This window comes from Eurypyga helias, unplaced genomic scaffold (genome assembly GCF_000690775.1).
Source record: "Eurypyga helias isolate BGI_N326 unplaced genomic scaffold, ASM69077v1 scaffold18968, whole genome shotgun sequence".
Classification (NCBI taxonomy): Eukaryota; Metazoa; Chordata; class Aves; order Eurypygiformes; family Eurypygidae; genus Eurypyga; species Eurypyga helias.
In genome coordinates, this window is record NW_010265171.1 from 5,788 (window position 1) to 17,887 (window position 12,100).

General features: G+C 39.4%; 1 protein-coding gene across 1 annotated transcript in view; it reads right to left on the reverse strand.

The window, feature by feature from the left end:
* AMPH (amphiphysin) overlaps nt 1-10,407 on the reverse strand; it is a gene marked incomplete at both ends in the record, with an annotated part of 13,874 nt that extends 3,467 nt beyond the window's left edge. The window contains 7 exons of the mRNA XM_010156644.1: nt 1,293-1,421; nt 2,636-2,774; nt 5,394-5,476; nt 6,380-6,455; nt 8,397-8,482; nt 8,865-8,972; nt 10,312-10,407. Coding sequence (XP_010154946.1) covers nt 1,293-1,421; nt 2,636-2,774; nt 5,394-5,476; nt 6,380-6,455; nt 8,397-8,482; nt 8,865-8,972; nt 10,312-10,407 — 717 coding nt within the window. The remainder of the gene's footprint in view (nt 1-1,292; nt 1,422-2,635; nt 2,775-5,393; nt 5,477-6,379; nt 6,456-8,396; nt 8,483-8,864; nt 8,973-10,311) is intronic.
* Nucleotides 10,408-12,100: the final 1,693 nt, after the last annotated feature.

Here is a 12,100-nt window from a genome sequence, read left to right on the forward strand (position 1 = left end):
GCTCCGTGAAAGAACCTGCCATTAATCTTCTAATTGCACGGGGACTTAACCATAAATAACTCTTTTCTGTTCCAAATAGATCCCTATGGATGGAAGTGCCTTTCCACAGGAAAACAAAATGTCGCGTGTTAAAACTCTCTACAATTTTGGTTTTCATTGTTGTGCTTGCACGGGGACTTAACCATAAATAACTCTTTTCTGTTCCAAATAGATCCCTATGGATGGAAGTGCCTTTCCACAGGAAAACAAAATGTCGCGTGTTAAAACTCTCTACAATTTTGGTTTTCATTGTTGTGCCTACATTGTCTTGTGTTGTCAAATGATTTAGTACAAAACGGATGGAAGCGCCTTTCCACAGGAAAACGAAACGTCGCGTGTTAAAACTCTCTACAACAATTTTGGTTTTCATTGTTGTGCCTACATTGTCTTGTGTTGTCAAATGATTTAGTACAAAACCAGTAATTCACATGAAAACAAAAATGCATGAACATTTTGCGTAAGCTTCAGATTTTTCCTAGTCTATGGGACACAGGCTCGGATTTCAGCGTTGTAATTACCAATAGTAAGGGTCCATTATTGAACAACCAGCAGTTCCCATAACTGCATAGAAGCTGAATAACAGAATACAAATTACATGGACATATTTAACACATCTCTGGCTTTTCTGTTTGTTACATGCAATCTTTTAAAATTTCATTATTTCATAATAATCTGATACAAGTAATTTTGATCACCCCTTTGCTGTGTAACTAATATTTCTTTGGGTCAAAACCAAGTAAATGATTAAACTATCCGGAGCAGCCTTTTATACCTGCAAAGAATTGATTAAAAAAACCAAGTTCCATTTTTTTTTTTGTTAAATCCCTCAAAGAAAGAAAAGGAATACTTTTTAGGATTTTGATGGACAAAACAGAAATAACCAAGAATCACTGTAAAGTGTCACTTGAGATGCTTGGTATTAGAAAAAAAGGCATCTTAGATGAACTCTTAGCTTGTAATGATTCAGTTACATCTCAAACACGGCTGCGTTTCATAGTATTTTTAGTCAGGCCTCTCAGGAAATCTCACTTTTTTTTCAGTAAGTTAGCACTGCTAGCCCTTTGGAGTGATTATGCGTGACCATCTCAAAGGTAAAACATCGTACACGTGACTCTTTCAAGATAATATAAAATGGTAACTGTGCCTCTGCCTTCTACCTGCACCCTACTCCTGGAGATCAGAGTTAAGGCCACGATCTTGGAGAACTCAGGGTGATTGCAAGTTGGACCCATACACCATTCTCTGAGGCTTACCTGTGATGGGGTCGTCACATTGATTTCTGGGACAAAGTTGTCGTCAAAGAAGTTAATGATGTTGTCCTGTTGCAACTCCTTCGTGGGCGTGAGCTTAGGCAGTGGTGGGACTGGTGGACCTTTCCTCAGCTAGGCAGACAGCAAAAATGTCACAGACTAGTTCAGGGATAAAAGAAAGAGCTTTAGGCTAGGCCTAAAAGATTTGTGTTAGGTTTTTATCTCTGCTGCTTCACCTTAAATGTGGGAGTAAGACATGGCTTGAAAGGAACTGTTTGATTGTTCACCAGCAAATGCCTTGAAACAAACGTGGGAAAATCAAAGCAACTCTATGTTTCAAACTCATTCCAACTCAAGGATTAAGATTTCATATGAGAGCATTTCTTGGCTGATTTTTTTCTGCTGTGACGGACACTTGCTCTCCTATGCAGCCCATAGCTGGAAGGGCGACGCTGCACAGAACCAGCCCTCTGCAGCATTTTGCTTCTTAAATTCATTCTCACTCAGTTTTGGGATTTTGCCCTTACTCATGTGTTTAAAGCCTACTTACTGCTAAGAGCATATAATCTCTGGGAACCACAACACCTCACAGATGCTGAGGTTAATACTTCCCCCCGCTCTCCAGAGATTCATGTAACTATAACAAACTAATTGCTTGGAATAATGCCAAATACTATTGGATAATTTTAAAATCTGTCAAAATACTAAGAAATTAAAAATCCTCAGGTGGTGTAGTGACATCACACCATTGGCTAAACGGATTCATATCAGATGAATATTCAGGCAGTGAGGTGTCACACGTTGGGAGACCAGAGGAAACAAGTGTGCTCATAGGTAATCAAATGCAAAACTAAATTTCTTCTCATGTGTACCCCCCAAATGCAAAACTGTTTCTTCTGATGTGTACCCCCCAAATGCAAAACTAAGTTTCTTCTGAAGTGTACCCTGCACAGAAACAGCATTCAGCACAGAAGCTTTCCCCATTCTGAAAACATCGGTAACATCAACACAAGTCTTGAATTCGATATGAAGTATCACGTACAACTTTTATGCTGCAGATGATGGCTGTCATGACACTGATTCTTATTTCACCAATACTGGTGAGAACAGAAATGACTCCAACAGTGTCAAACTTCTCAGTTCAGGGTTAACAACAACCAACAAGCCTTTCCTTATCAGTAGTTGTCACAGTGGTATTTAAGCTAGCTCTATGATTTACTGTTTGAGAGGGAAGTCCATGTTGGCCAGAGCAGTGACACTCACTGGCTCATTTTATATCAAATACAACATCTCAGCTATCTTTGGCTGCACAACTGGCCAGTTTCTCCTCTAAGCTTTGCGCTTACCTGTGTGGGTGACTTCGGCCGGGCCGGTGCCGGAGACGCTGGTGCCAGCATATGGTTGGGACTAGCGGTAGGGCTAGGCAGGGGAGAGACCTCCTCTGGAGGTGACGGCGTTTTGGCAATGCGGAGTGGACCTGAGTCACTAGACAGAAACAAAGCAGTGGCGAGGACATACATATCGTGCTGCCTTGACAGTTGGATGCCACAGTTGAACTGCACCACTGATGTAATGCCAGCGATCACAAAATGCAGTACACACTGGAGACAAACAGCCATTATATAATGACCAAAACAAATTAAATTCGAGTAAAATTCAGTGATGTACAGAGTCAAAGGAAGCTTTAATTTGGCGTGATCTTGATTTTTGGAATATCTGTTTACTTGATGATTATAACTTGAGGGAAACAGTACCTGCATTTTTTTCAGATTCTGTATTTGAAACAATGTTTCATGTGTAAGTTTGTAACTATCATAAAACGTGAGATGGAATTATCGTCTTCATTTCACACAGTTCTCAGAATAAGTCTCTAAAGATAAAAATCCCACCGGAAGGCACAACAATGAATAATGCAAATAATTTTAAAAGCTCAGCAACCTCAGAAAGGTTTCGACAAAATAAACCACAACCAAGATTACGATCAGGTTATCGCTATTTCGAGGGACGACTCACCACAACTATAAACAAGCAGTAGTCAAGGGACTTCAACAGAGCTCTGCTGATATTAAGGAAAGATCTGCTGAAGTCCCTTCCCATGAAAGGACCTGGTGCAAATACTGAGACACAGCTACCTAGAAATGCTGAAAGCTTACAATTCGGGGAGGCTATAAACTACAGCACTCAACAACCACAGTACTCGGTAAGAGAAGAGCGACTCCTACACATCTTCAGGGAGTATGGAAGCGCTACCTGATTGAGGAGACCACACCATAAACATGTTCCTAATGCTAACACAAGAAAAACTCATTCTCTGGAAAGGACAGACTTAGCTCACACTCACCACCTCTTTCTGTGGAGATATTAAAAAAGAAAAAACCAAGCAGTTATTAAGAAATTTCTTTCCCAGGTACAATATTTGCCTTCAGGATAGCGTATTCAGTAGCATACAAGTTTTTAAGATGTTTCTTTTTATACAGTTCTTTAAAGGAAAGATTAGATTCTGTACTTGTCTAGTATCTATTTATCATGCATCTAAAAGGGAAAGATGTTTAATCTTGCAAAGATCCACTCCTGAGTAGTCTTTTAGAGCATCATAACTAATACTGGAAGTTAAAATGTATCCAGATTTTCACACAAGGCTCTGTGAACACCACAGCCAAAGAGAGTAATATAGTAACTAAAAAAATAATGTGTTTTTAAAAAGCATTTAAAAATAAGTTAAGAAGTCACACTGCATTGACCTGTATCTACAGATTTTCAGCAATAAGTATAATTAGTTTCTCTCATTGATGGAATTCAGTGGGAACGAGCATGTGCATGCTGGATATGGTCTAGGAGAGACAGGTGGACAAAATGCCCGTTTTTTACAAAAACAGCTTAAAGTTTTCCAACACTACACCATTTTTCATCCCATTAAAAGTATTTTACAGATCCTTTATGGAAACATAGTCCAGCTCATAAGTCCATCCTAAAGGGACTGGAAGCGGTGATGCATGAGGTAATAACTCCAGAGGCAGCGTGTAAATACATATATGAGCACGGATTAACACTGAACTAATCCAAAGCAAAAATTTTGGCCAGGTTCTTAATAAAGTCATTCTGAATTTTGCATTAGGTCACAAGGTTCAATATTTCATTCTTTGTTTTTCCCAAGTGAGCTCAAAACAAATGTAGAAATATCAGCCACATGTTTGAGCCAGATGTGATGTTGTTTGCTCCACCTTAATTGTTGCTAATCTGAGTCCAGCTTGAGGACAACATTGTCCTGATTGCTTCTGATGAGCTGGGATAGTCTGGAAATTCAGGATTTACGTATTCACTCTAAATATCATCGTGTTTTGATAAGTCTCACTATTTTATAATTTCCACATCTTCTGCCTATCACTATTACAGTACCAAGAGATCAAATTATGGTAGAAAGGGTACATTTGTTGCAAGCAAAAAATCAGAAATACTACACTGGCATTCACTGAGTTTACGAAAGCAACATCTGATTTTAAACTTTTTTTGCATTTGTTTTTATTTTAAGTTAAGTTTTCTCCTGGAAGTCATTAAAAAAATATGGTATGTTGTGACATTCCTTTCACGTCAGCTTTTCTGCTTTTATGATGCACTCTCAGATCATATTTTTTGACTTTTCCCCGCAAGCAGAATAGATAAAAGCTGACTTACAAAGGTTGGGATTCTCACCTAAACATATGCCTTTAGGAGCTGAAAACACATCTGGATATTTCAAGGCTTTAAAAAAAAATTATGGGAGTCAGCAACATTTCTGGAAACTAAGCATCTAAGAATAAATGAGCTATATTCTTAGCCTGTGCAAATTGGTGTAATAGCCTATAATGAACAAGGCTAAATAGCAGCAGTTGAGAATCTGGCCTTTGTGTGTTGAAAGGAAAAATAAGTGGGTGATGAAGGCAGATTTGCACCTTCTCTCATGTTGAGAAGAACTTCATCCAAGCTAATTCATCTACCATCCTGAATGAAGAGACCCAGTTGTTGTGTTGTGTGTAGCAATCGCTACACATGGTGCAGGTGACTACTACATATGCTGAAACCCAAAGCTACTGCATTGCATCTCATGAGAAAAAGCAGTAAATTCACCTTGGTGCCCCTTGAATGGTGAAGGCCTTGTCCGCGTGCTGATCTCCCAGCTTCGTCATCACTTCATATAGTTTGTGACATAGCTGAGGAAACAAAACACTCGCCTGAGTTTATACGAAGCACTCTAGTCATGATTAAAAACATACCTGATGTGACATACCTGGTCTGATAATTGACAACCTGATAATACACAACCTGATAATTTTAAAATGGCAAAATACTCAGTGCCACACATACCAAAAGCCTAAGTGGGAACCTATCCTAACCTATAAAAGCAAAGATAACAGCAGTTCTTCAGGAATGTTCGCTGGTTTTCAGAGGACAAGTTTATAAGTGTCACTGACCGCTGCCTGATGTCTGATGAAGGAGGTCACCTGAAGTTTAAGGCAACATGGGTATCCGAGAAGGTTCAGGTTTTTCCCTAAAAACCCTAATCCCAATTTACCTAAGACTTCAGTCAAGCGCATTTGCCAAACAATTTTGGTGACTATTAGTAGGTTACTATAGATAATACACTACCATTTAGCAATAAAGGATCAGAAGATCCTCACTGGAACGGCTCCATTTGCCTAACAGCTACAGACAAAACACTGCGTTGCTGACAACGCATAGCGGTCTTGAAGGGAACGCTTGACATGGGGGTTTTGTACTGATTAGAGCAACAAGATGCTTAGCGATCAGACATCAAAAAAATGCTGAAGGCAACAGTATGCCAGAAATAGGGGAGAAGTAATGAAAATAGAAAGTGAATGTGGTGCTACAACTGATAATGCACTGTAATCCAAAACGGTATGGGCTGCCCTTCCTTAACGATTGTACAGGAATGGCAAGTGGAAACGAATACAAAGGTTACAGTACAAACCTGGATCTAGGGCAAATTCTCATGTGTGCCTCAGATTTTTACCGCTGCATTACAAGACATTTGCTTGCTTTTATGCATATCCATAATATAATCCATTATACATGAGAGACTCATTTTTACTCACTACAGCTATTTCCTTGTGAAACTTGGCTTCGAGGCTGGATACATTTTTGAAGGTGTTCACATAGAAGCCAACTCGTCTACGGAGGATGGCACGAAGAAAGGAAAAAGAGAATAAAAGATAGGGGTGGGAGGGCCACAAAGGCACATCAATTTATTTTTTTCCCAGACCACAAGCAACATTCTTTACTATTACTCTCAGCAAAGCAAATAATTGGATTGAATATCAAAATTTCAGACTAGTTTGTTCATGATTATTTCTGTTTGTTTTAAGAACCGTCATATTTCACACTGTGCAGAGTGAACCAAGTCATGACTACTCCACAGCAGGGGCTTCGGCTTGGTTTGGAGAAGGGGAAGATTGGAAAAGATCAAGTGCGGCACAAGCACACTGAGGGCAAGGTGCTCTGGGCATCCTGGCTCCCACCGGACAGCGGGCAACCAGTGACCGGAAGGAGAGAGGTACCACCCCAGCACGGCAAGCACCTGCGCCCTGGATGCCATCGCAGCACCTAGGTGACGCAGGGCATCTGGAGGTGGCTTTCAAGTTATACAGCTCAGTACAAACTGGGGGTGGGTGTCCCATGCTCCGCCCTCCTTAAAGAAATCTACCCTGAAATACATGCATGTGTATGTAAGAGGCAATAATTTCTAATACAGACTAGACGTTTTTGCACATGCAGTCAATAATCCGCTTGCTTGGGGTGAGTGACTACATACCTCTGGTACATTTCAAAAGTAGAAGTGGTTTTCTTAGGGTTTGCATTATTCTTTTTCCTACTTAAAACTTTCATGTGTGATTTCTCCAAACTTTTATTAACAAAAATAACCTTTGGCATAAGCACAAGCATGCAAAATGTCAACTCAATGGATTATTTCCTTCCTGAAGAATTGTAATATCTGGAAGAAGAAGGATTCTGAAAGCAATTGCTTTCTAAATTATGCCTGTTGCTCAAATTAAATTCTACCTTTCCCTAGATGAGTTAGTGGGCAACACACATATTGAAACAGAAGGGCCCTGACTCTAAATTATTCAAATGCAGTTTTACTTTTAGTAAGCCCATAAAAATCTTGAAGTGCTAAGAAGCTTTTCAACTGAAAGAGGCAGAAACAGCACGAAAAACCTCTACTGATCTGAAATTTAACAGGAACTAATTCCGAGGGCCAAGAAGGCAAAGGATACTTCAGTGACTCACACCACATTTCCATTCCAGACTGACATTTGTTAAAGAACATGGCACACTAATGAGATGCTTATTGTTCTACTGCTTTTGTTCTCCCCTTCATTTTGTCTGCGTTCTCTGTATAAACACAATTAATGATTAAACATCTTGAATGAATGTCTATGCTATCCGATGCTTTTATAGCGCAGACACAGTCAGTGCAAAACTATGAAATGTATATTCTGATGTAGTTGTAAGGGTTTTTTTCCTTCTTCTAGTGCTTCGGTAGTACCTTATAGGAACTTGGATACCACAAATCTTCGTTCATTTGTAACATTCTTTGTTTTGATACCTTTTACAGAAAAATAGCCTATAAGCAGACCGATTGCAAATCTCAAAAACCACGTGGCTGCTCTCTACAGTTACTTCTGACATCGGAAACATCTGTTCCTTTTTATTAACACGTGGCTTTTTATTTTTTCTTGAAAGGATCAGGTATCCACCACCAAGGTGTCTGAGAAAGGTTATGGAAGCCATGGGTGATAGTCATGATCTGTCATCCTGTGCTCTGGCACAGTTCTATATCCAGAAAATAGAGATCTTTTTGCACCTCAGAATGAAGATATGATAACGAATCTTAAGTGACAAGACACACGGAAAGAAAGGAGCATAAATACACTTACAGTAAGTATAATTTTGGAACATTTGCAGGCATTTTCCCTTTTTTCATTTCAAAAAGATAATGGATGGGATCTTCAAGGAGCCACCAAACCATTTTCTATCAGCACACTAAAATCCCCTGGTTCCCTTTCCTCACTTCCCCTTTATCCCTTACAGACAGTAATGGCATAGGCTTACCGTGACCAGAGAGAAGGCAACTCTTCTTGTAAATCAGTGTTGAACTCTTCAAACACTTTCTGTGCTTTTTGAAATTCTTCTTCTGCCTAAACCAAAATGAGACAGGGTGACTTCCGCCCTCACTGCAACATAGCAAAACCTGCCAAAACTGTTTTTGTGGGTCTTTTACAATTTTTATTAACAAAGGATGTGACTCTCCCAAAACCATGCAGGCCAACACAGGACCTGCTGTCCCCTAAGTCTCATTAAGAGAGAAAGTTAGGACTCAAACGGGGCTCATTCCTGAGCAGCTGAGCATGCCCACCACATGCATCAAAATACTCAACGCACAGTTATCCCAAAGGATATCATTATTTCCACTTCTGAAAGAGGAAAAAAGAAGAGAAATGTTGTGCTCTGTCTCTGCACAGAAACAAATGCCACCCAGACTCCCTAAGTCTTCTGCCAGCATCCTTCTGATTGTGCTACCTTGGTAATTCTGCCTTCGTCTTTTCTTTTGGAGCTCTGCAGGGCTTCTAGATGATGCCTTGCACTGTCGTAGTCCACTAGCTTCCTGCTTCGTTTTGCAATGCGAGTCTGTACAGGGGTAGAAATGAAAGTCAGCACGAATAGCACTTTTTTTAAAATCTATTTTACCTATGTTGTCATTTAAGTTTTTGATATATTTTTATTCTCCCCCACCTGGTGTTCATATCTGAATTACTGTATAATGCAGGAACATGGGCATGTTGAAAGAGACAAGCTAAACATGTTATTTTAAATAAAGAATCCATTTACAGATGGTTTGGAATGGTTTTTTGTGGGTGTAGGGCTTACAAAGTGAGATGTCGATGTTATGCAAGAGTTGTTTCCTTCTCCAGAATAAGTGGACCTGTTAGACTGATGGCAACACCACCTTTTTCCCCCTCATATCTAGTGTGCAAATTTAATTAATAATTAATGTGGGGTTTTTTCCTAGACTTCGAAAAATGCTTCCAATGTATTTCTCAGTGCAGTTGCTCTGACACACAACTAAGGTAACTGTAGTTCAACATACAATAGGAATTCTGTTTTAGTGCTATAGTTCTTTTAAAAGTAAATACTTTTGACAGATACTGACTTTACAAAGCAAAATATCGTATGTAAACTTCACATGGTGAGAGGGCATAAGCACAGTGTGATTTACAAGCAACTTTGAGACTGAAAGTCAGTAATGTTGGGGTTTTTTTAATCATTTTTGCTTTAGTCCCTGATGTAAATGATGAAGAGGATGACTGTGATATCTACTCAGTTGTAAACCACCAGTCTCCAGCTATGTCTATATAGTCACATTCAAATAGAAAGGTATCAACCTCTCACCTGTAAAGATTCATTATCCCCACACATTTCATTTAGCAACCATCTCCCTGGAGTGTACACCCAACAGGCACCTGGGAGAGGCTAGAATCTGCATAAGAGTCTCTCCTGATGTGTATTACAAAACATTTTTATAACTAATTAAAAGAGAGGAAGCATGAGTTAGTTAAGAGAAGGATATTTAGATACCCACAGGTGCACCTAGCTAATAAGAAAAGGCCTGCTTTTCATGTTGTAATTTGTCTGGCATTTTAACAGCTGAAGTGCTTAATGAGTTCCTCTTGAAGCCAGTGAGAATTATCTCATACCAAATAAATAGGAGCAGAAAAAAACCATAAAAGTTTTATCTACAAAGGCTTCCAAGTACTACCACATGAATAATATTTTTGTTCACTTGGAAAATCAGTGCAGCCTAATGTCAGGGATTTACTTACAAAACAACTTTTACATTGCAGAAGAGAATTACTGCCCCCTCTCCCCCTTTTTTTTATTTTTCTATGCTTATAATCTCATTTTCTGTTTGTTTTATGGCTCAACAGTAATTTTACAAATGGTCCTTTATAGGAAATAATTACTGTACTTTGATATCAGGAAATTGTCCTAGATATGTATCCAAGGTCAACAACGACCCATCCACCAGTTTTTGATGGAAGTCTTCCCAAAGTTCATCACATTTCTGTCAAGGTAGAAAAGAGAAAAATGCGCTTAGTAGTTTAATTCCATTCCAAACCTAGGGGAAATACAAATGTAATTGGTAAAGATTAATCTTTCTGAAGTTTTAAAAATGTTCTTTATGGCAATAAATCAGAGTGTGCTTATAAGGTAAATGAAAAGGAATCCCTTGTCATTGCAAGTTTTAATTCACAACAAAAGATTTAGTGTAATAGTTTGTGTTTTCATTCTTTCAAATAGTAACTGCTATGTGAAAATAAGTCTGTCATGGATTCAGGGCCTTCCTCAAGGTGTCAGGTCCCCGAGGGTCAACAACGCAGAACCCAAAGCTGCCCCAGCTGCCTAAGTACGCTCACTGATGAGGAATCTTCCTTCCAGAGAGAAGCAGCACAACTGAAAATAGAAAAGTAAATAAAAGAAAGGAAAAAAAAAGAGTGGGTTTCCTATCAATTACAAAGATTTGTAATCTTATCTTGGCTTGGTCATTTTTACAATAAAAGCCATGGAGACCCACCCTAAGAAAGGACTTTCCATCACATACTTTTTGTGCCATTAAGGCACATTTGATGAAACGGCTGAGGCATAGACAAGGACCCTGCTTCGCAGTCCTAGAGAACTGGGATGTCAGACATGAAACATGCCAATATCAGCAGGCAAAATCCCCCCCAGGAGCTAGACTGCTTTTACCCAGTCCCCTCTGCAGCTCTGGGGTAGTCACCCAGAGACACCCCTTGCAGTTTTCTGGTTTTTAAGAACGTGTTAATGCAGCTGATGTGACAGGGACCCTGTGGAGAGCAGGGTGAGATTCCTTGCCAGAAGCAAATGCTGCTACAAGGAAACAGTGCTCAAGGTCCCAGGTTCTCAACAGAACTAGTCATTAGCACATGTTAAGCATCCTGATCCCTCTTTTCTTTGCACATTTCAAACATCACTGAACACCCTGCTTTGATGGGAGGGAGGCTAAAGGGGGCAAGCACTGCTCTGCAGGGCTGTTATCCTCAACAGCAAGTCTGGAAAGCTATTCCCTGGTGTTTGTTTTATCGTCAGCTACTATAGGGCATATTATAAATGCTGTGTGATGCCAGCATTCAGTTTCCTACCCTAACAGAGTCCCTAATGAATTGTTACAATCTATTAATCATGCTTAAAAGAAATGCCTCATTTATTAACACAATATTTAATCACAGTGGTCTGCAGAGCAGCACAGCATTACACCGTAGCAACTGCCAGTCTTGTGCTTTTGCTTTTATATCTTGCTGATACATATTTTGGACAAATTAAAATCATGGAGGTTTTCTAAAAGCTCAAGAAACATTGCTGAAGAGTCCCTTAAGCCATCATCTTTCCTACCATACAGAATAAGGTCATTTAGGTGGAACCCTTTTGGAATGATAATTTATATTCTGGATGGCACAAATATGTCATTCTTTTTTATTCTAGGTTGAGTGATGCATAAATCTACGTTTATGATATATAGGGGGAAAAAAATCAGAGGAAGAGATTTTGTAATAATGCCCACATGAGTCTCTTATTAAGAAGACACGTCTAACACTTATCCTTATATCTACTTCAGATTAAGAGCCAAAGTTTGGTTCTTTCGCACACAATTACAAATTTCTGAGTGTTTAATAGTCTACAGACACAAGATGAGGTGCTAAGCAAGACGCAGCAGAAGATCTTCCAGCTGTTTAACCTAA